Source organism: Peromyscus maniculatus, chromosome 14 (genome assembly GCF_049852395.1).
Source record: "Peromyscus maniculatus bairdii isolate BWxNUB_F1_BW_parent chromosome 14, HU_Pman_BW_mat_3.1, whole genome shotgun sequence".
NCBI lineage: Eukaryota > Metazoa > Chordata > Mammalia > Rodentia > Cricetidae > Peromyscus > Peromyscus maniculatus.
The window spans coordinates 70147119-70171862 of NC_134865.1; the positions used below are offsets into that span (position 1 = coordinate 70147119).

Here is a 24744-nt window from a genome sequence, read left to right on the forward strand (position 1 = left end):
AAATTGTTGTCTTGGTCAGTGCTCTATTGTTGTGAAGAGACACCATGATCACGGCAACTCTTATAAAGGAAAGCATTTAATTGGGGCTTCCTTACAGTTACAGAGGTTTAGTCTATTAGCACCATGGCAGGGAGCATGGTGGCATGCAGGCAGACATGGTGCTGGAGAAGTAGCTGGGAGTTCAACATCTAGATCCAAAGGCAGCAGGAGAAGAGAGACACTGGGCCTGGCTTGAGCTTTGGAACCTAAAAGCCCACCCCTAGTGACACACTTCCTCCAATAATGCCACACTTTCTCCAACAAGGCCACACCTACTCCAACAAGGCTATAACTCTTCCAACAGGGCTTACTATTCCTTCCAACTCTTCCTATTCCTTCTCAAGTAGTGCCACTCCCTGATGACTAAGCATTCAAATCAATGAACCTATGGGGACCATTCGTATTCAAACCACTACAATTGTTAAAAAAAAAAAAAAAAAAAAAAACAACTTCCAGTCTCAGAGAGAAGGCCAAAACTCCACTCAGCAAGGTCCTACACAATCTACTCCATCTCATCTTTACCTCACTGAACCCAAGTTCATGCTACTCCAGACACACCAATTCCCTTATTGTTCCTCAAATCCATGAGGCCATCTACTTCAGAGCTTCCATAGAAAAGAATCCCTTTGCCTCATCTATCCTTTACTCAGATTCCAACACAGTATATTTCCTCACTTCCAAGTCTCTAGAGTATCATCTTTTAACAGTGAGGCTTCCCTTCTACCCTGTCTGAGCACCTACAAAAAATGTTCTTAATAGTCCTGATTCTTTCTCCTTAGTCTTACACACACACACACACACACACACACACACACACACACACACAACTATTCTGCCACAAAGAGAACAAAATCCTATCATTTTGACAACATAGTTAGAACTTGAGATCACTGCTAAATAAAATAAAACAAATTACAAGTTCTCTCTCATATATGGAATTGTGTTTTGAACTGATCTCATACAACCTGAGAGTAGAATGGTGCTCATAAGAGACTAGGGAAAACAAGACAGAAGGTAGGGATGGAAAAAGATGATCGGTGAGTCCTAAGTTATAGTTAGGAGTCAGAAGTCTGGTACAGAACAGTAGGATGGCTACAGCTAATGAAAATGTGCTCTCTTTTTCATACAACTAGAAGGACTTTCAATGTTTTCAGCAAAAAGAAATGATAAATGTTTAAGGACACAAATATTTTACACAGATTTAAAGATTATATAATATATACACATATCAACATTTGTACAATTTTTGGAATTTTTTTTAGAAAGTATCTTAATAAGATGGGCATGACCAAATATGTCAAATGGTGACAAAAATTGAAAAGGATATAAACTGATAATTAGCCACTGCATTTGGCAATGTGTTAAGTCATTGGTGATCCTGAGAGAAATGGCTGTAGCAAAATAGAACCAAAGGTAAATGGAGAGGGATGAAGATAGTAAAACAAATTTTAAATATTCTGTCACAGCACAAGAGTATGACACTGGGTAGTACTGTTTCCCAGAATATTTAAGGTGAGTCTTCAAGGAAAATAGGGAGAAACAGTCTTTTGAAGGAATAGATGGACTCATTTTTAAACATTTCAAGTTCTAGATCTATAAAATGTAAACAATTGAATAAACCAGAGGTTAATGTGAAAACGTACCAAGTTAACTGTATCCTATTCATGGTCCTTCCTAGTATACACGATTTGAAAACTTCTTTTTTTTTATTTTATAATTTAATTTAATGTTACATATCAGCCACGGATTCCCTTGCTTTCCCTCCCCTTCCCCCAAGCCCAACCCCCATTCCCATCTCCTCCAAGGCAAAGACTCCCCTGAGGATTGAGTTCAACCTGGTAGATTCAGTCCAGGCAGGTCCAGTCCCCTCCTCCCAGGCTGAGCCAAGAGTCCCTGTATAAGTCCTGATTTGAAAACTTCTGATAATATCCACTACTTTGCCAAATAAATGTTGATGAGCAGTACCAAAAAAAATGTAAATTAAAAGCTATAAAATTCTTTGTGTGTGTGTGTGTGTGTGTGTGTGTGTGTGTGTGTGTGTGTGTGTGGTGGGGGGGGAACCAATTAGCAAAAGTTTCAAAACTTAAAAAAAAAAAAACAGATCAGAACATTGATAAGTATCTTTTGTTAAAACTAGAACTAGTAATATATTATAACTTGGTATAAAAACCATTGCTAATGCTAAATGAAAAGAGAAATTGAAACAACAGAACTTGAAATACATGCGCACATGCACACACACCATATACACAAAGAAAAAGTCCTGTATTATTTAGACATTGAAGTTCACTTCCAAGTATAAACAAGTTACTGGAATAAATACTAATAAAGGAAAAATGACCAGAGAAGTTTAGTATACACAGATACAGGGCAAAATAAGAAAAACAACTATAAGCGATGTAATAAAATGTGATGTCATATGGACCCACCTTGAGCCATCCTAGATGACAGTAAGATTATAGAAGCATCAAATAATAGATTTTCAAACTTTACAACATAGCACTTACATTTTTAAAACCAAATGACAACTACCTATTCATTTTAGAACAGCCTTAGCTTTGAGTTATATTTCACCAAGTAAATAAAACCACAAGTAAATTTTAAGCAGATATGGTAATAAAACTGATGAAAACATTTTCATATTAAGGCAAATATCATAACATTGTTTTCTACTGTTCATCACATTTATGAATGCTGTATCTTCTGTTGTGAAAAAAACTGAATAATTATTGGAATGGTTTCTATGCTTACAAGTCAAGCACTGAATTGAAAAAAGAAACAGGTTTTAATGTTTAACTGTTTTATTTTGTAAGACTAGTCTGTCATTACTATATGACATACAATTTCCAAAGCACTCTGATATAATTTCTCAATTATATTCTTAATATTGTATTAAATTTGTGCCACAATTTTTACTACACTGTATGGTTCAAATTTTACTAGCCACTACAACTTTTCAGGAAATTCTTTTAAATTGTCATGGATTATATAAGAATGCATCCTTTATATCAAATCACAGACATGTAGAGTAGGTTTGCCATTTGGAAGTATTCTGAGATACTTGTATGTCTTACAGAAGGCAAAATATAACCTTCCTTATAGTATGCTGAAATGAAATATAAAAATTGCAGTCAGTGTAGTTCAGTGATACAGCACTTCACTATGTGTGAGGTCCTGGGTTCAATCTGCAGTATGACAAAAAGAATTAAAAAAAATTTCAAGTAGTGTGACATATAATACAGCTTCTAATGACTGCTAGAAGAATGAAGACATAACTTCCATCTCCCCTCAAATAAGTCATATCAAGTTTAGGAAAGCCTCACTATAATACAGCTCTCACAAGGAGTAAAAACAATGTCATTGCACTCACTATAAAGACCTCAATATCCTTCGTACTTGCACCACTTACTGAATTTGGAGGCGGGTATCTCAAAGCCACTTCATGTAGGTAAAGTGAAGGATAGACATGACAAGATTGGGGGAAAAGAAAAGAAGCTGGGATAACTGTAGATGTAACCAACCGTCTTATTAAATAAGAAACACAGAAACAATGTAAAAGAGAAAGCCAAGAGGTCAGAGCTCAGAGCTAAAATCTCACCCTTCCTCCTGCTGTCCCAGCTTCGCGAAAAGAGACCTACCTCCTGTCGGTTCGTATTTTTAAAGTATGTTGTTCTGCCTTCTCATTGGTTGTAAACCCAAACACATGACTGCCTCGTCACTGTCTGAATGTACAGCCCCCTAGGTCTTAAAGGCATATGTCTCCAATGCTGGCTGTATCCCTGAACGCACAGAGATCTTATGGGATTAAAGGCGTGTGCTGCCACCGCCACACTCTTGCTATGGCTCTAATAGCTCTGACCCTGAATACACAGATATCTATGGGATTAAAGGCGTGTGCCACCACCGCCACACTCTTGCTATGGCTCTAATAGCTCTGACCCCCAGACAACTTTATTTATTAACATACAATCAAATTAATATTTCAGTACAAATCAAAATAATATTTCAATACAATTAGATTACCACCACATTTCCCCTTTTCTATTTTAATAAAAAGAAAAAAAGCAAAAGGTTATGACTAACAAAAGAAAAACTATATACAAAAGTACAATAACTATATACAATATATACAAGTAATAAATACCTAAACAGGTATTTGACAAATCAGAGAAAATAATTCCATTATCTATCCTATTTTGGTAAATCCAAGATGTATCTAATGTACTTTCTATCCTAATTAATGTTCAACTATAACTAACTAATCTTCAACCATAACTAACTAATCTTCAACTCCCTCAGAGACCCAAGAAGGGAATAATAGTAGCTAACAAAAATAAAAACAGGAAGTGCATGCAAGCAACTTCCAAAAAATTTTGTGAGTTGACAGAAACAGCCAGCTGCCTGGGCAGTCACCTGAGGTTTCTCCGCAGTGTTGGGGCATCATCTTCAGCCTATAGGCTTAGTGTATCTGACAGACTCATTTGTGAAGTAGGATGTACACAAGGTCAACAGTTCAACCTCACATTGGGTGAGAGCAGTCCACGTACCAGAAACACCTGAATTCCACTAGTGTCCTGTCATGATTCAGGATTTTAAATTCTGGAAATTGTTGACAGTTTTTTAATTCAGCTGTCCATTCTTCTTGGCTGTGTATATATGGCTTCATCTCAGCATCCCCTTCTTCTCCACATCCCTCTATTAAATGCCAGTCTACTTTTGAGAGGCATGAGCTTTCAGCTGCTGTTCCATTGTACAACAGAATCCATCGGCCCTCTGCCTGTTAAGCTGCCTTCGAAGAAAAGGGCACCGTACCTTTTCCGGATGCGAAGGCCACTTCAGGGATGGGGCCATATTGTCCTGGCCTCAGAAGATGCCTTTTGATAAAGCCATAACCACACTTGTTTTGGCAAGAATCAGTAGTCCCTTGTTTCGTGATCTGTCTGTCCATTTTGTCCTGTTGATTCGAGGATACTTTGTTGTCCAGTGGCTAACTTTTGCCAGAATGAAAGTTGACTCCATATGCAGTTTCTTCAATGCCCATATTTTCTCTAAAGTAGATTGGTACTGCCAGGAGCTGACATGTCTCAAAAAAGAAAAATTTTCTAAGTTATTAAAACATTTTAAATGCCATATTCTGTAGATCTCTGAAGGGTTTGAAGATGACCTGTCTAAAACATCTCTGCTCAATTTTTAAAACATATCTAATATGACTACAAGTTCTATTGTAATGTCTAACTACTAACTTTCATTTCTTTATATCCTAATAGTTGATAATAATAGCATTCAAGGACCAGAAATTTGCATTACATTGTTAAATGGATGGAATAAATACAATTAGAAATATACATATAGCATTCGGTAGAGCATGGGACTCTTAATCCCAGGGTCGTGGGTTCGAGCCCCACGTTGGGCGCCAGATGTAGATGTAACCAACCGTCTTATTAAATAAGAAACACAGAAACAATGTAAAAGAGAAAGCCAAGAGGTCAGAGCTCAGAGCTAAAATCTCACCCTTCCTCCTGCTGTCCCAGCTTCGCGAAAAGAGACCTACCTCCTGTCGGTTCGTATTTTTAAAGTATGTTGTTCTGCCTTCTCATTGGTTGTAAACCCAAACACATGACTGCCTCGTCACTGTCTGAATGTACAGCCCCCTAGGTCTTAAAGGCATATGTCTCCAATGCTGGCTGTATCCCTGAACGCACAGAGATCTTATGGGATTAAAGGCGTGTGCTGCCACCGCCACACTCTTGCTATGGCTCTAATAGCTCTGACCCTGAATACACAGATATCTATGGGATTAAAGGCGTGTGCCACCACCGCCACACTCTTGCTATGGCTCTAATAGCTCTGACCCCCAGACAACTTTATTTATTAACATACAATCAAATTAATATTTCAGTACAAATCAAAATAATATTTCAATACAATTAGATTACCACCACAGATAACTCTGCTCTTGAGGTGAATAATAAGATCAGTAAAATTAGTAATTACTATTACTTCTGTTCAAGTTAGTGGTTTTGGACTTCTATTAGGTCTCAAGCCCTCATCACCACCACAAACAGAAAAATCCTAATTTGAGGAGAATAAAATTGCTCCTCAGATTCCTTCCCCAAAAGTGCAATCTAGAAAACCTTCACTGTGGTGTCTACAAAACAAATAATAAAAGCCCCCCACACTGTGCCTTCCACACTCTACAATTTCAAATTCTGTTTACGTTTACTTTGCTCCACCCTACCTGACTTTCTGCTTGCCTTAGGCCCGCTCCCCTTTATACATGTCTAGAGAGCCAAAGTGACACAACTTCATGGAATTTCAGCACCAGAGCATCTTTGCTTACTAGGCATCAAACCATGATACTGGTTTGAAGTGCCTAGTTTGAATCTAGTGAAACATCCATGAAGGAATATTTTAAGGCTGATCACAGGACCTGTGTTAAAAACTCAGAAGGAGCAACACAAACACACTCTCAAATCTTCTATAATAGTCACTTCGATAAAAGACCAAAATGTGCTTGAGGCAACCATCAATTCTAAAGCTCCTCACTTTAACATAAAAGTTCGGCTGAGATGCTGAAAATTAGCCTTTATATGTACTGCTTCCCACAGATACATAAACATTACGACCAACTTTAAGATGCGGGTCAATAAAGAGCAAAACACACCCCCCCTGTGATTTAAATTACAACCAGGAAAGCAAACTTAAGATTACTCTGATGAAGATAAACAACAGAATTGGACATCAGTGGGGTTATTTCTCATACAAGGCATACCCTCAAACTGCCATCCAATGTGAATTTTCACCGCCCGTGAATCGCCTTGAGAGTAACCCCTGAGTTTCTCTGTTGATAACTGCTGGTAGTGAAACCTGAACTAGTAACTGTGGCCCTGAGTTGAGAACCCTCCTGGACAGTGTGTGACGCGCTACCCACGTCCAGCCTCCGCTTTGCGGAGCTTGGGCCAGTCTTCCCGTTAAGTATTTTCTACCCCTGGCTCGGTAAGATTTCATTTAACAGGCAATCAATCACGGGGTCTAAGAAAGAATTAAGTGTTAGCCAAACAACCTTTCGACAAGTTTCCTGATTTTTTTTTGGATGGAACGGGAAAGGTCACAAAGCCATCATCAGAGGGGCGAATGACCTGCGGACCGTCCTTCCGATCCTCTCCGAAGGAGGCTCCCCGGGACTAAGGAGATGGGGAACACACAGTGTGCTAAGCAGGTGGGCTGGGGACTGGAGAGATGCACGTCGCTTTCCTAGTTGGGGGGTAGGGGGGAGGATGCAGGAGCGGTCACGACTTGCAGAAGGACAGGCAGGTGCAAACTCCGAGAGCGCTGGACAGGGGTGACAGCGCTCCCCGGGGAGCCCATACCTGATGATGTCGTCGCTGTGGCCGCGGTAGAACTTCTGCCGATGCTCCCGCGGGCTGTACACCACGCCGACCCCCGCCACGAAGTACACGATCTCCTTGGCCGCCGTGTAGTAGAGGTTGTTGCGGCACTGGTGGCCCCGGTAGCCGTACACCCACTCGAGCCGCAGGTGGCAGCTCGGGGCGCTCCGGGCCGCCATGTCGGGGCGCCCACCCGTCGCTGCGGCTCGGGCCCGCGGGGGCCGCGGGGTCTCGGGCGACGAAAGCTCTCCCGCCGGCGGCCCGGACGCTGGCTGCCTCTTAAGCCGAGCCCGGCAGGTGCATGTCGCTGGGGCGGCCGCCGCCGCCGCCTCAGCCCACGGGCGGGAGGAAAAGGCTCGCTTCACCGTACATGCTGCTGACGGCCGCTATAGCGCCGCCGGCCGGCCGGCGGGGGGGCCTCGCGCGTCTCGGAGCTCGCCGCCTCTCCTCGGCTCTGGCGTCTAGACGGGGACACAACCAAAGCCGGGGATGGGGGGGCCCGCCTCCAGCCCGCTGCTTCTCAGCCCGCCCCGCACGCCCCGGGCTCCCTGCCGGGGTCACCTGCGGCGCTCCAGTCTAGCCCCGGCCTCGCCTCCACAGCCCCGGCGGTGCCGCGCCGCGCGCTCCCGAGCCCCAGCTGAGTGGCGGGCCGGTGGGCGGGCGGTGACGCGCGGCCCCGCCCCCCGAAGGCTCTCGCCCCGCCCCTCGCCGTGCTCTCGCCCCGCCTATCCGGGAGCCCCGCCCCTCCCGGAGTTGAGCCCAGTCTAGGAGCTCCCCCCCTGCTCGCCCCTAGACTGTGGCTAACCCGCTGCCCTCCCTCCCAAGGTCTAAGCACGTGTTCCTACCCTCGCAGGACCTGGATTCCTCTCCCTAGCCCCCCAGATTTGGATTCCTGTTGCGCGGCTTCTTTTTTCCCCCCCCAGGAATCTGGGAATCCCGCACACCCTTTTACAGCGACCTCAGCCACTTCATGTGCCTGTGAATAAACACCAGAATGTTAGCTTCGTCCCTTAACCGTCTCCTCCATACTTTATGTGTGTATTTCTGCTTATTGTAGTGCTCTCTGGTCCAGAAATTTGGCAACAGTAAAATCCGACCTCGCAAATGTACTTTTGACACATTAGATAAAATGTCCTAGTGAATTGCAATGACTCTTGGATGTTACTATTGTTGCTGAACAGGCCTTAAACTCAGGATCTTCCTGCTTTTGCCCCTTGAATGATGGGATTACAAATATGTGTCGCCACTTCCACCCTCACGCCCCACCCCCACCCGCACCCCCGGACGTTCTTTCAGTTGCTGTTTTGGATATTAGCAATTATCTCTTAATTAAAATGACTTCTTGAAGGGCATGTTTTAGCGTAATTGTGAAATCAGATGGTCTAAATACTTGTAATCAGGTAGATCACTCTTGAAAGAGACGTTGACTATGTAAATTCAAGCAGTACATTTAGAAAAAATTAAATATTTGTTGCCGTACATCTGTAAAATATTAATTACCAGCTACATATAATTTTTATGAGGCAGGATGAAGAAGAATAAGAGTTTCTTTCAGTACAGATTTTTTTTTCAGCGTGGTGTTTTACAGATCCCATGATACATATTTAAGAACTTCAGATTAATAATAGATTTAAATAATTTATTTTCCCATTATCATATTTTCCATTGCAATTTTTAATGACCCAAGGGTAGAGTATGAAGCAAAAACATTCTTAATTAAGCCATCCTCAAACGACAACTCAAGACTAAAAGAGATGGCTGAGGCACAGCGGTGGCTAGAAAATGAACCACTCATGAATACCCAAGGAAGGAAGCCAAACCCGATCAGTTCTCAGTGTGATCTGTTACTAGTGTCCTGGCAGAAAGGGTGGTCAAGCCTCTACTGCTAGGTGAGGTGTTGTCACCCTCCGAAAGTCATGAAATATAATGTGGCAACCAGACTCTCAGATCTTCATTCCTTGGATCAACAAGTGGACACCTGGTGGACATTTTAAGCAAAAGAACCATAATCCTTTGGCAATCTGTTTCTTGAAATGCAAAGTCCTAGTATGAAGCTGTATATTCCAGATACTTGACAAATATTCTAAAATTCACATAAATAAAGTATTTCCTGCTGCTGTTCCCATGTCAGCACCACGCTGTGTATCCTCCAACCTATAAAAGAAACATAAGGTAGGCAACGGGGTCGTGGCTTGGAGGGGAAGTGCTTGATGCCTAAGTGTGAGCCTCAGAGCTCCGGCTCCCACATAGAAAGCTGAATGCCAGGGAGGCAGAGATCTGTGTTTCCTGGGGGTCCGCTGACCATTCAGCCCGCTAAAAAGAGGCCCAGGTTCAGTGAAAGAGCTTGTCTCAAAAAAGAAGGCGGAGCCAGCAAAAAACGGCTCCGCAGATAAAGGAGCTTGTCACCACATCTAACAACCCGGGTTTGATCCCTGAGAACCATGTGGTGTAATGAAGAACCAGCCCTCACAAGTTGTCCTCTCACTCCCACTTGTACATGTGCCCCCCTATACTAAAAAAAAAAAAAAATGATGTAATTAAAAAATTAAATAAGATGCATAGAGGAAGATATCCAACATGGACCTCTGGCCTCTACTCACACATGCAAAGGCAAGTATTTATGCATACACACACACACACACACACACACACACACACACACACACACACAAAGCAAAGCAAAGCAAAGCATGTAAAACACAACTAAAATTTCTGATATTCTAGCTATCGACTTCAGGCAGTTATAAATCGTACTAATGTTTTGATTTCTGCAACGGTGCCTTTCATCACTCTTATTTGTATACAGAACCTAACACAGATATTCCTTATTTCTGTGTCAACCATTAAATATAAAACAAAATATTATGTACTCACAGTAGGATTCCTCTTGGTTTTACCTGAAAACAATCATTTTCTGTATTACTGTATTACTGTGTTAGTCAGAACCTATTTGGTTGTAAAGTACCTTAAGATTAAAGAGAATTGTAATATCTGAAAAGTTCAAGAACTGGCATCAATGTACGTGAATCCTAGGATGCCAATCAGAACCAGGTCATTAGAAATAACCTAGATTTACTTGGTGTTGGTTCAATTGCCAGATAAGCAAAATAATTGCCACCAGTTCCACCTATAGCCCAATCCCCCTTAGCTTGGAATCCCCGTGGAAATAGCTTTAATTTTTGGTCCTCCCCTGGAAATTAGTACACATCAACTTCGTTGTCTCTAATTTGCTGGCTTGAGTTGCGGATCCTCCTTAGAAGCCACAGAGTAGTGCCAGGTGTGTCAAAGCTACAGGAAGAGAGAATGGGGAAGACCAACCCTTCCAATGGCGTTAACAGACTAAGGGATGGATGCTGCTAGGTATTCCTCAGGTCTGACCTGGATGTTTAATCATCCCCCGTCTTCATTTACCAAACCAAAGACACCTGCAATTTAATTAAAAAACCAGGTGTAAATAAATGCAGCTCTGAGACAAGGCTTCTTCTAAACAAGACTGGCACCCAAAATTCCTCCTGTGAAGGAGTGCCAGATGTCAGACTGGCAAAAACAACAGATGTCCCCTGCCGAAGAACAATGATTCCACAAGCCCATTAGATTCAACCCAAAGCTTTTAAAAATTGGCATATAATCCAAATAAAATAAGTCCCATACCAAATTATCTTTTCCTGCACATCTGTACATCTTAACCATCGTCTCTTTCTATATTAAAAAAAAATCAGTATTACCTTAATTAGGCAGATAGGCAGAGTGAGTTGCCTCTGATTTCCACTGCTTCTCACCCCCGAAAACCTGGCTCTCTGTTTTAGAAATATCACTGACTCTCATTCCTGTCTCTATATCAACATTCTCCCAGCCCCCCATCGCCACAGTTCAATTCAGCATCTAATTATCTCTTCCATAGAGTTAGCTACTTGAATTATCTGTAGAATGAAAATCTTGTATCTAATCATGCCACTTCTCATCTCTAGAAACACTTCAGCAGTACCTATCTTAAGACTTAAGATGGCCTTGTTCTTCAGCTTGTCAATTCTCCACCTAGGATTCGTCCCAATATAATAGCAAAAAAAAATGTGTAGAAGATTCATGTGTTAAAATATTTATTATTGGTTTTGCCTTGCATTTACTAAGCTCGGTATTATATTTTTAAAAAAGGATGAAAGTATTTACTCTAATACAAGTTAGGAGAATGACAATATAGAACCCAAAATGTCTAGCCAGAAGGGTAGTTTTAAGCAAACTCATCCAACCAATATGGCAAAAATATTATAAAAATTGTAAATTGTTTTTTATGATACATTCTGGCAGCAACGACAAGTTTCTATAATAGAATGCATAAATTTTTTAAGTAGAATACAAAATAAATGTATATATAGAATGAGCCCAGTTATATAATATAATGGCAACTGGAACAAAAGACACCAACGTGCTAAGATTTGTGATACGGATAATTTTAAAACTATTCTGGGTACGTTTTGTGAGAGCCTTTTAAAAACATATGTAAAAAGAGAATCTTATTTTTCAGAATTTTCCATGAGAAGAGAATTCTGTTTGCTTGGGGAAATACCTGAATGGGTGCCTGGCCCAGAAAAAGAGATGCTAAAGGAGCCGGATGTGGGCAGGAAAATTCTGCATGAGGAATGAGGATGAATCGGTACCTCCATGGAGAGGAGGGTGGAATGAAGTCAGAGAGATGACAAAGTCACTACTCACTCATGAACTGTTGGGTAGATTTCCTTTTTCTTTTCTTTTTTCTTTTTTAATGAAAGAAATGGAGCTTCTCCTTGAGCTTTCGTGTGGGAAGCAATGTCATACGAAAAAGTCCTTAACTTGTCAGAAAGGGACCAAAGGAAACCAACGACTCTAATAAGAAAATAAACTGGGAACTTAAACCATGGTAAACTCTCTAACTCATAGGGAACAGCCAACCAACATTGTGTTTTATTTTAAAAAAATTTTAACACTCTAGGTCCTCTATTTCTTTTTATACATTAAGCCATGAATTCAAAGGGAATGGACTCCAGCAGCTCAACAGCCCAGGCTCCTTAGTGTCAGTTTCCACAAACTGTACTTCTCCAGGTGGAACAGCCTGGTGCTTCAGCTGAACCCAGGCACCTTTATCTTTGTTTTGTTTTGTTTTTTTCTTCTTCTCATGATTTTCCTTCACCCACTTCAGGTGGCTATCATGGGTCTCATGGTGCTTAATAGGCTCAGTCTGCACATTAATTATCTTGGTAGGTCATCTTGCCCTTAACTTGCTTGTTTACAATGATGACCGATGAAATGCCTTATGATGTTGCAGACCAGTGGTTCTTAACCTGTGGGTCAAGACCCCTTTGCGAACCCTCTCTCTCCAAAAATATTTACATTATAAATAATATATGAACATATTATATATAAATATAAAATAAATGTATAAAAATAAAATTTTAAGATTTATTTTATGGCTGTTTTGCTTGCTTGTATATATCTATATCTCACACGCATGCATTGCCAGTGGAAGCAGGAATAGGGTATCAGATTCCATGGAACTGTGTGGTTGGTAATTGACATGCGGGTAATAGGAATCAAATCCTGGTCCTCTGGAAGAACAGCCAGTTTTCTTAACCACTGAGCCATCTCTCCACCCCAATTCAACATTTTGGTTACAGTTTGTGTAAGTGTGTATGTATGTGGTTTGTATTCATGTGCATGCAAGGATATGTGCACATGTACCTGTGGAAACCAGAAGGCAACTTTGGTATCATCTCTCAGGACAATCCATCTACCTGTTCTGAGACAGGTTCACTCTGGTCTGAAGTTCACCCCTGAGTAGGTTAGGTGGTTGTCTATCCAGTCCCAAGGATTTGCCTGTCTCCACCTCCCTAGTTCTGGGATTACAAGCTCACAGCCACCACATTCAGCTTTTGCTGTTTTTATTGTTGGTTTTGTTTTGTTTTAACATGGATTCTGGGAATTGAACTCTGAACACAGATCCTCATGCTTGCAAGACCAACATTTTATTGATTGAGTCAACTCCTCAGCTATTCAATCACAACATTGTGTCTATGATTAGGAAACTATAACAAGTAATATAAAACAAACTAGCCAGTTTTGAATTGTTTATAAAATGAAGGACTGATATTGTGCCGCCCCAAACTTCCAATCTGTTTTAGCACACTTATCCCCAGCTACTCTCTCCTTCTTCTGAGCTGACCCTGATGTCCAGTCACCCTGCATTAATGATCATCCCTAAAATTAACCCGGCTTCTCCAGAACTTCAGACATACTCGTGGGACAGTTGTATGCTGGACTGTAGTCTCAATTATCTACTGCCAACCCAGAATCCTATTGAATCTGAAGTCTAGTCCAGATTTGGATTGTATGCTGCCTAGTTAGGGGTCGAACTGTGTTTCCCAGACCCCAGTAATCACAAGTTGAAACCCTTACCCCTAGTTCTCTAGAGTTTGACCTCATTTGGAAAAGATTTCATTGTAGACATAAAAGTTTGCCCCAGACTAGGTTAAGTCTGATATGCCTGGCATCCCTACATGAAGGGGAAACTTGAACACAGAAACCCAAGGGGGAACATGTCATGTAACGATGAAGGCAGAGGTAAGCTAAGGAGCGCCAAGGGATTCCTACACCTATCAGAAGCTAGCAGAAGGTCGTGGAAGGAATCGAATGGTTTCTTTCATCAAGTTCCTCAGAAGGATCTAATCATGCTGGCAGCTTGATCTCTGGTCTGTCTTCCAGAACTACATCAACACATTTCTGGTGTCTAGGGTACCCGATTGGTTGCTTTACTTGGCAGCACTGGCCAATGAATACCCTTCTCCAACGTTTCCTGTGATAGTTCCATCCACACTCTCCAGAACTGGCTTCCCTTTATTTCTATAGCACATTTTCTAAACTCGTGCAATCTTCATAGTAGCCCTGCTACTGGATTTTTAGGAAATTATTTCTTTTTATCCCTATAGTGTGTATACTGGAAAGCATGCATTTATCTATTTATTCTTTAGGATCTTTGGTCTTCCTTCTTAGTCAACACTTTAAGCCTAGATTCTCAAGGAAACAGACTAAGGCAATGCTTAAGGCGACAACATACCAGGGATGGACAAACACAGAGCAGGAAGGTTGAAGAAAAGGATGTGAAGCAAGGAAAACTAGAAATCAAGAATAAGATGTAACACAAGAGGCATTATTTCCTGGCTGCCACCTTCTGATTTCTGAAGAGAGGAAGCAGGCTAAGTAAGCAAGTGTACCCACCTGGCACATGGGATTTCCTTCATTCAGTGCAAAGAGAAATTGTGCCCTAAAGTATTCCATAGGAAGCAGAAAGGAGGAGAATTCATGTGTTCATCTTCCTCCTGAGTCCTTTCTCTCACTGGTTAAAGGTCATCTCGTGATGGAGTAGAACTAGTGCCCATCCATTATAGTTCCATTAGACAGCTTCTTCCATATGAATGCAACCAGTCAGGTGCCCCTAGCCCTACTTCCCACACAAAGAGGGTCAGACAGTACCTATATGACTGAAAAGGAATCCTAGTTAAGCACTGGGAACCTAGATGTTTTATAATGGGCAGTAAACTTGTCTGAGCTTTGCTCCAAAGGGAGATGTCATCTTTTATCAAATGGACAAATAATCAACCTGTCCCCTGGTGAAGAGACATTATCTTTATTTTCTGTGGTCATCAACTCCACAAGCATCATTGCAAAGTAGTCTAGGGCACAGGTGGTCAGTGCCTCCCATTCAAAGAGATGCAGAAACATGAGAGCCTTACTGAACATTGTCTCCTAACACAGAACCAATATGCTGTTACAAGGTATTGAGTTCCTGATGGAGTGAAACTACAATCAATGTAAAATATATTTTTTCAGTAGTTGAGTCTTTCACCTGTCCCACTGGAACTTGAACCCACCCATGCTAAGCATGTGCTGTAATACCTGGTTTCTCCTATCCTTATAACTGAGAACATCCAGTTACAGCAGATAACAGAATACAGTATAGTGTCAGCACACCTAATAAGCAGTATGTCTTGACACCAACCTAATAAAACCCGAGAACTCTTTGCTCGGTGAATTAACAGAATATTTTCAGGTCCGTAAACAATCATACTCCAACAATGCTGCAGGGCTGGAAGATGAATTAACTGTGGATACTGGCATAGATTCAGAAAGTTGTCATAGGTTGTTGGAGTGGCTTTCTGTAACTACTGCTGAATTATTTCAAGTTGCTTCACATTTCTAATCCCTTCAAGAACATTACCAAAAGTTCTACCATTGGAAAGCATTTCACAGAAAGAAAATCATTCCTACACAGAAATTGAGTGCCCATGTGTGAATCATTAGCTCTGGTACTATGGGGGAGTAATCTAGAAAATTAGCATACACACTGTGTTTTAAAGGATTTAGGTTCAGAAAAAGAAAGAGCACCTTTACCAATACAAATGGGCATCATCAGTCTATTGAGGCCCGAATAGAAACAAAAAGTGAAGGATGGGCAAGTTTGACCTTGACTTCGGCTAGTATGTTCTTGTTCCACTTTAGATATTTGTGCTCCCAAGGCCTTTGGAGTTGGCCTGATAATTACACACTGGCTCCTGTGCACTCAGTACTTTGCGTTGCAGCTGGAATCATGCCACTGGGCCTCTTTGAAGATGACAGATTGTGGGACATTCATCTTCATAAGGGCATGTGAGAAGCCACTACAACAATCACACACATACACACACACACACACACACACACACACACACACACACACACACACACACACCCTGTTGGTTCTCCTTCTCTGAGGGAAACTTATTGAGGACCTTAAAATAACCATGACTAACATGTAAAAGAATCTGGCAGAAAAAAGTAGATAACACACACAAGTAATAGGAGATATCAGTAGAAGTAGGAGCTACAAAAAAATCTTTCAGAAGTAAAGATACAACAGAGATGAATAATTCCTTTAACATTTTACATTTTTACTGTGTGTGTCGGGGGGGGGGGGTCTGTCTGTCTGTCCAAGACCAGAAGACTCATTATTTCCTGAACTAGTTCCCTTGGCCAGGAATTTCTTTAGTATATCCATCAGCAGACTGACACCACCGTGAAAATGATTAGTTATTTTAAACTACAGCAATAAATTTGAAATAAATAAATAAATGTGAAAAAGGAGTAGAACAGAAAACAGAGCTTTGAAAAGCTGTGTGAGATATTCAATAGTCTACCATACTAATAGATGTGTAATTGAAGTCTCAGGAGAAAAGGAAACAAAGACACATATTTAAAAAGATAAGAGCTGATAATTTTATAAAGCTAGCCACAGATCCAAGAAACTCAGAAAAATCTCAAGAAGGATATGAAATAGATTAGATAGATAGATAGATAGATAGATAGATAGATAGATAGATAGATAATCTCTTTGACACATCATGGTCATTCCACTGAAAAATGTGAAGGAAAACAATTACATTGACAGGAACAAAGTTCTTAAAATTTCTATAAGAAAGTGCCCAAAGCTGGATGTGGTAGCTCAGTATAATTCTAGTATTGAAGTCTAATGCAGGAGGATGATGAATTTGATGCTAGCCTGGACTACATAGTGAGTTTAAGGCCAGCTTGGGCTACAAAAGCCTTGTTGTCCTCACAAAAATAAAAAAAAAAATAGAATCAACAAATTGTTTAGTTAAAAAATGTCACATATACCAAGAGAATAGATCGAAAAATAAATGGGCCAGGTATGGTGGTGCACACCTTTAATTCCAGCACTGGGCAAACAGACAACGGGTGGATCTCTGTGAGGTCAAGGCTAATTTGGCCCACATGGCAAGTTCAAGGAACCAAGGCTCCTTACTATTTGTACTAGTAGTAGAGAGACTGTCTCAAAAATCCAAAATGGAAAAAAAAAAGAAATGGATTTTATTAATGGTTATAGTAATTCAAAAATTTTGTTAAGCCTCTGAGAGTACTAATAGCATTCAATGGAGTTACCAAACACATCAGCTTCTCAAAGGAAAATTCCTTTGAAGACTCCATGAAAAAGCAAAGTCAGTCAATTTGAATGATAATAGTAAATGAGCTAAGAAGTATTTCTCATTCTGTACCATCAGAATCTTGAAAGTGACTTTTCAAAATCAGAAAAGTAACTGTAAATTTCTTGTCACAAGCTAAAATATCAAGTTATTTTAGACTGGATCTCACATAGATACAGTGTGGATTTTTTTTTTTTCTTGAGGCAGAGTTTCTCTGTGTAACGGTCCTGGCTGTCCTGGAACTCACTTTGTAGACCACTAGGCTGGCCTCAAACTCATTGAGATGTGTAGTCTGAAAAGTTTTCTCCAGTCCTGACCCAGCCCATGGTCCTGCAGGCACTTATAAAATAATCACTCAGAGGCTTAATATTATTTACAAACTGTATGACCTATGGCAGGCTTCTTGCTAGCTAGCTCTTTTTTTAAAAATTTATTTATTTTTATTTGCATTGGTGTTTTTGCTGCATGTATGACTGTGTGAGGATATCAGATCTTGAGTTACAAACAGTTGTAAGCTGCCATGTGGGTGCTGGGACATGAACCCAGGTCCTCTGGAAGAGCAGTCAATGCTCTTAACCACTGAGCCAGCTCTCCAGCCCCCACTAGCTGGCTCTTAACTCAACCCATAACTATTAATCTATGTACTGCCACGTATTCTGTGGTTTTACTGGTCTGTTGGCATGTTTCTCCTTGGGCGGCAGGCTGGCATCTCTCCAGATTCTGCCTTTCTCTTTCCTGTCTATCTCCTTGGATTTCCCACCTGCCCCTAAGTTGCCTTGCCATAGGCCAAAGCAGCTTATTTATTAACCAATGGGAATAACATATGTTCATAGTGTACAAAAAGACATCCTCCAGCAGAGATCCCCCTGCCTCTGCTTCCCAAGCACTGAGATTAAAGGTATGAGCCACCACAGCCTGGCTTAGAATATTTATTGACAAGGAGTTTTTGTTTCCTTCTTTTCTTGAAAAATTTTTAGGTTTATTTTATGTGTATTACCTGCATATACATATGTGGACCATATGAGTGTAATGCCCACAGAGGCCAGAATAAGACATAAGACCACCCAGAACTTGAGTTACAGAAGGTTGCAAACAACCATGTGGGTGATAAAAACCAAACCTGGGTTGTCTACAAGAGCAACAATTGCTTTTCACCACTGAGCCATCTTTCCAGTTCCCCCTTTTAAGACATCAGATTGGCATATATGATAAAAAGTTACTATGTATTTTTATTTTTACCCATATCTCTTTGAATCTTCAATATTGACATTTGTCACATTTCCTTGACCATCAACCCCTTTCAATCTCTCTCATACATATGTTATATATATTGTATATATTATGTTGCATTTTACCATTATTGTGTCCATCTTTGTTTAAAGATATACACCTGAATATATTCCACAACGACCAAAATAATGAAATCAACATTGCCACAGTTGCACTATTTCATCTATGAATTTCATCTTAATTTTTTTCAATGGATGTTTCTTACAGGAGAAAACTTAAAACTTGATCTAGGTCTTATTACATCTTGTATTTGGTTTCTATGCCCCCTTTTGGTCTGCAATTGTGTCTTTGTCTTCCATCACCTTCAGACCATCTTCTTGCATCTTGCTCCTCATTTGGTCTTTCTCATGGCTAGGTTCAGGGCATACACTTCTGACAGTAATACAAGAAGCAGTGTGTGTCCTCAGTGCATCGTGTCAAGAGACCCATGACTGTTTGTTCCAGTATTAGCCTTATTGACTTTGTCCACTTGGTTAATGGTGTCTGCCAGGTTTCTCCACTATAAAATTATAATATAAAATTAAAATTAATTAGTCTTATATGTGAAGAATTCGAGATTTTTAATATCAATACTTTCCGCCTATTCATGTAGCTTAGTTAGGGTTTCTATTACTGTGATGAAACATCATGACCAAAAAGCATGATAGGGAGGAAAAGGTTTATTTGGCTTACACTTACTTCCATATTGTAGTCCATCACTGAAGGAAGTCAGGACAGGAACTCAAGCAGGGCAGGAACTGATACAGAGGCCACAGAAGGGTGCTGTTACGGCTTACTCCCCATGGCTTGCTTAGCCTACTCTCTTATAGAACCTAGGAACATCAGCCCAGGGGTGGCCCCACCTACAATGAGCTGGGCCCTCCCATATCAATCACTAATTATGAAAATACCATACAGGTCTACCTATAGCCTGATCTTATTGAGGCATTTTCTCAACTGAGGATCCCTCCTCTACAGTGACCCCAGCTTGTGTTGAGTTGACATAAAACTAGCTAGAACACCATGATGCTCATTAAACTCCATAGGAAACTTTGGACTAACAATATAACTCATTTAGTAGAATGCATGCCTTGCATACATGAGTTTTGGGTTCAGTCCCCAGTGGGGGGGAAAAAAAGCCAATCTAATTTCAGATGGATGCTTAGAATATCATGCTTTGCTCTAAGGACAGGGGACACAATAGTGAACAAAATAGACAAAAATCCTTATTTCATGAAGGTTATGTTCCAGGGCATAAAATAGATAATAAATAAGTAGACATGCATGTCTGTGAAGAAAAATAAAGAATAAGGAGATGAGTAGTGCAGAAATATTAGAATTTGTATATTGAGAATGAAGACACACATCCCAGTAGCTAATAACACTCATTTCTTTCCTTTTCTCACTGCAAGTGGCAATCATACCACAGCTTGACTGTGGCTTGCTTGCTCCACTTCTCTTTCCAGCACTGGGTCTAGAGAGCACATTTGTCCCATTCTTAATTCAGTGACAACAGTAAGTCATATGAACAAATTCAAAGGCAGTGCAGGCAGGAAAGAATGATAGTACTCTCAAGGGAGGTAACATTGCATGTAGGTAAGGATGTTTGAGCTTCATGTCGGGAAGAAATAAATGTATAGTTGGAGATAATAATACAATTCACTCTGGCATTCCCAGGGAAAAGGAGTCATATACAATGTGTTTTCCTGGGAAGATATGCAGAGTAATTTATTTGCCGGGGATAGGACACAGGCAGACCTAAGGAATGATTCCACTGAAGTCCGGCTGTCTTAGTGACTGTTCTATTTCTGTGAGGAGACACCATGACCATGGCAACTCTTATAAAGGAAAACATTTAATGGGGGGCTTGCTTACAGTTTCAGAGGTTTAGTCCATTACCATCATGATGGGGAGCCTGACAGTAGGCATGGCAGGCATGGTGCTAGAGAAGGAGTTGAGAACTATGTCCTGAGCCCTGATCTGCAGGCAGAGAAACTGAGACTAGATCCGGAGGCTTGGACTTTTGAAACCTCAAAGCTTACCCCCAGTGACATTCTTCCTCCAACAAGACCACACCTCCTAATCCTTCTGATCCTATCAAAGAGTTCCACTCCCTGGTAACTAAGCATTCAAATAGAGGAGCCTCTGGGGTCCTTTCTTATTCAAACCACCACACCACTTAGTGAACCAATGAGCTTGTTGGGGCTGCTTCCAGAAGTGTGAATGAAAAGTTACTTACAGCAGCATTGATGACCCAGAAGTAGCCATATCACAGAAAGTTCCCATCCCAGCATGAGTGAGGACTGAGGGAGACTGACTCCCTGAGGTTCTGTCTGCAGTCAGCATAGCTCCTAAAGTCTCTAGCCACCCATCCCACAGGTCACTGGTAGTGGAGGACAGGAGAGCAGCAGGGAGGAAAGGCAGGAGGGCCTCCTCCACTCCCTCTGTGAGGGGCTGCTGATAGCTCCATCACAGTAGCTTGCATACCTCTGTATTGTTTTGACGCTTGTGTTGCTGTTTTTCAGAATAAGAAATTTTGGATGTCACAAAGGCAACTGTGCTCCAATGTGGCAAAGATCACCACAGTAGTTAACCTTGATCATCAGTGTGACAGGATTTATAACCACTCTGGAGACAAGCCTCTAAGTATGTTTATGAGGTCATTTCTAGAAAGGTTTACCCGAATGTGGGTAGTACTGTGAGAGCCAAAATTATTTTTTAAGTTTTAATTACTGTGCCTAGGAGGTCCATAGAACAAAAATGCCTCTAACCTGTAAGCCCCCTACCCAAGGACAGATACTTCCTAAAATGCTGGGGGCTATATATATAAGATAATAAGCCTCATGTTTTCTCTCCCCCTAAACAAGTTTATTTGACCCAACTGCACTGATGTGGTTGATTACATGTAGGCAGGAGGAACACAAGCAGGAAGTACATCAGGATGTATGCTTGCTCCTGATTGGATCTGGTGGGAAATACAGTAGTCTTATGAATTGGCCTTTATAAGCCCCGACAAAATGTGACTCATCACTGTTCTGCCCAGATTAGGACCCCCAAAGAGACCACTGGAGACCAAAGATGTCCAGAATGCAAAAGCAAGGTTTATTTGATTCAGCGCACATGCACAGTTCAAGCTATCAGGGAACGCTTGTCCACCATGCCCGATACCTTGAGGCAGGGAGGAGAGTTCCTCTTTCTTGGGGAAGTTAGTTTTTATAGGCAAAACCCACAAAATTCCTTAGGGGAGGAGGGGGTTAGTATGGGTCCATCCTTGATTGGTCCAGTTTTTCCTGGGCCTGGACTTTGTCTTATTCTAGCTTATCTGTTTGCCCTATCAGGAGTTTTACAACCCATCTCTGGGGGCGGTCATGTTATCTTTGGAGAGGGGCATCTCGTGGTTGATTGGTCACCACCAGACATCCTGACTTTATTCTTTTGAAAACACCTGACTTCACCCTCTCCAGGAAGGGGGAACTGACTCAGGTATGTTTATTTTAAGATATCTCTTCCCTCAGCTCTTTTGGGTTTCTGGGGGAACTGTGTCTGGGCCTTTGGTGGGGGTCTTTCAATCATCATTTTGGGGGAACCCTGAAATGGACCTGACCAGAGTTCATCATCCTGGCCTGTATTTATTTAAATAATTTCTTCAAATTTGGCTCCAAAATTGAGAGAGTGGTCTTTATTCTTGCACAATGGGATTAATAGTACCAATTCCACAGACTGTAATCTGGGAGTAAATAAAAAAGAGAAAGCTACTTGAACACCCACATTCATCTCTGTCTGCTTCCTAACCACAGGTGCAATGTGATCAGTCACTTATTGCTCCTGCTACTACTATGATGGACTGTATCCTTTCAAATGATGAGCCTTTATAAGGATTGCCTTCATTAAATAGCTTTTGTCACACCAATGAGGAAAGTAACTAATATGGAAATATTGTAAGGAGGAATAGGAGTGTTGTGACCATGTGGTTCTTAGGTTTTTAGAACTGGTGTGTAGGAGGCATTTAGAAGAGTTTAGAGCTCTGGACACCAGAGACCATACAATGATATAAGCAGAGATTGTTATGCCATTCTAGTAGAATTCAGAAGAACAGAATTGTTGTAGAATATTATTTTAAGATGTGTTACATTTGTATATGCTGTGGAACATTTGTTTAATGATGCAAAGATGTGTTGCATTCTTTTATGTTGCATTTGTTTAACTCTATGAAGCTGTGTTACTGTGCCTGTCTAAAACACCTGATGGTCTAATAAAGAGCTGAATGGTCAATATTGAGGCAAGAGAAAGGATAGGCAGGTCTGGCAGGCAGAGAGAATAAATAGGAGGAGCAAGAGAAGGAGGAGGACGCTAGGGGCCAGCCAGCCAGCCAGCCAGCCATGGAGTAAAAGTGAAAGTAAGATGTACAGAAATAGAGAAAGGTAAAATCCCAGAGGCAATAAGCAGAGGGGATAATTCAAGTTAAGGAAAGCTGGCAAGAAACAAGCCAAGCTAAGGCCGGGCATTTATAAGTAAGAATTAGGTCTCCATGTGTGATTATTGGGGAGCTGGTGGCAGGCCCCCAAAGAGCCAAAAAGGTAAAAACAACTAGCACAGAATTCTGAGAAAAATGAGGACAATGTTAGGTTCGGCTCATGGGGTTTCAAAAGGCAACACAAAACCCATTGGCAATTGAACTAGAGACCATTTATGTTACAGCCTGGCAAAGGATCTGGGCTATATTTTGCCCATGCAAAGAAGAGTGAGTCTTGGTTCAAAAGCAGTGGACTAGTTTGGTGGAAGATATTTCAAGCATAGCACTGAGGCTATGTTATACTCACTGCTCATTGTGCATATCCAGGTTAACTATGAAAGAGAAGAGAAAGTAGTGTGGGAGGAGGAGTGAGGGCAAATTCAAAGCAGTTAACAAGGTGGCTGCTGGTAGTGTGTGTGTGTGTGTGTGTGTGTGTGTGTGTGTGTGTGTTGTGCAGGTACAAGTGTGTGATTGTATGTATACATATGTGTAGAGGTCAGAGGACGACCTTAAGTGTTGTTCCTCAGGAATCATCCTATTTGTTTTTTTAAGACAAGTTTTCTCATAGGGACCTGGGGCTTACTGATTAGGCTAGGTTGTCTGGCAGTGAGTCCCCAGAGATGTGCCTGTCTTCATCTTCCCAGTGCTGGCTTTATAAGCGACCCATAACTTGTATGAAGTTTATTTCTGAAAAGAAAACCATTGATTCAACAGGTAGTTTTTAAACACTTACTGCATGTCAAGCACTAGGCACTGAAGATTCAGCAGAGTCTCTATTCTCGGTGTTTACATTGTGGGAAGGAGAAGACGGGATAGAAATACATGGTCATCATGTTCAAAATACATATAAAATGTAGCAGGTAACATGTAAGAAAACAGAAGCTGATATGTTTCCATTCAGAAAGAAGTTCAGTAAGGGAGGAAGGACCTATGTCAATTTCAAATATTGAAGGAAAAAAATGAAGATTTAGTACCGAGGAAAAGGTTGAGATGTTGGGGGTAGAGGACTGCAGTCCTGGTTAGCTTCCTCTTGCTGTGATAAAGACCATGACCAAAAGCAACTTGGAGAGGAAAGGGTTTATTGGGCTTACAGATCCCAGGTCACAGTCTATTGAGGGAAGCCAAGGCAGGAACTAAATAGAGACCACGGGGAAATGCTGCTTACTAGCTTGCTCTTCATGGCTTGTGCAACCTGCTTTCTTATAGTACCCAGGACCACCAACCCAGGGATGGCTCCAGCCACAGCAGGCTAGGCCCTCCCACATCAATCATTAATCAAGAAAATATCTCTGAAGATTTGACAACAGGCTATATGATGCAGACATCTTCTCAGTTAAGTATCCTCTTTTCCCAGATGACTCTAGTTTGTGTCAAGATAATGAAAACTAACCAGCATAGCCATGAATAGAAAAATCTCTGAGATGACATTGGAATTGGGAAGAATTCTTGCTACATTCACTTAACAAAATTCCTGATGAAGGTACAGTAGGATGAGCAGACTCCATGGGAGATGATAGAAAATGAAGAATTG

At 41.2% G+C, this 24744-nt stretch overlaps 1 protein-coding gene and 1 long non-coding RNA gene across 13 annotated transcripts in view; both read right to left on the bottom strand.

The window, feature by feature from the left end:
- Eml5 (EMAP like 5) overlaps nt 1-7792 on the bottom strand; it is a 122317-nt gene extending 114525 nt beyond the window's left edge. For 7 of the 12 annotated variants that reach the window (XR_013044454.1, XR_013044456.1, XR_013044455.1 and 4 more), the window contains exon 1: nt 7410-7667. Coding sequence is in view for 8 of the 12 variants with exons in the window: in XM_076551182.1 (XP_076407297.1) it covers nt 7410-7606 (197 nt within the window). In the remaining 4 variants the exon portion in view is untranslated. Of the gene's footprint in view, nt 1-7409 lie in introns of all 12 variants that reach the window. The other 5 variants (XM_076551181.1, XM_042261026.2, XM_076551179.1 and 2 more) reach the window with 2 other exon arrangements.
- A 10843-nt stretch (nt 7793-18635) lies between these two features.
- Nucleotides 18636-19488, bottom strand: LOC143268555 (uncharacterized). Its single transcript, XR_013044616.1, has 2 exons — nt 19400-19488; nt 18636-19220 (listed from the first exon to the last, which is right to left on the bottom strand). It is a non-coding gene; the product is annotated as an uncharacterized LOC143268555 (long non-coding RNA).
- Between the last annotated feature and the right edge of the window lie 5256 nt (nt 19489-24744).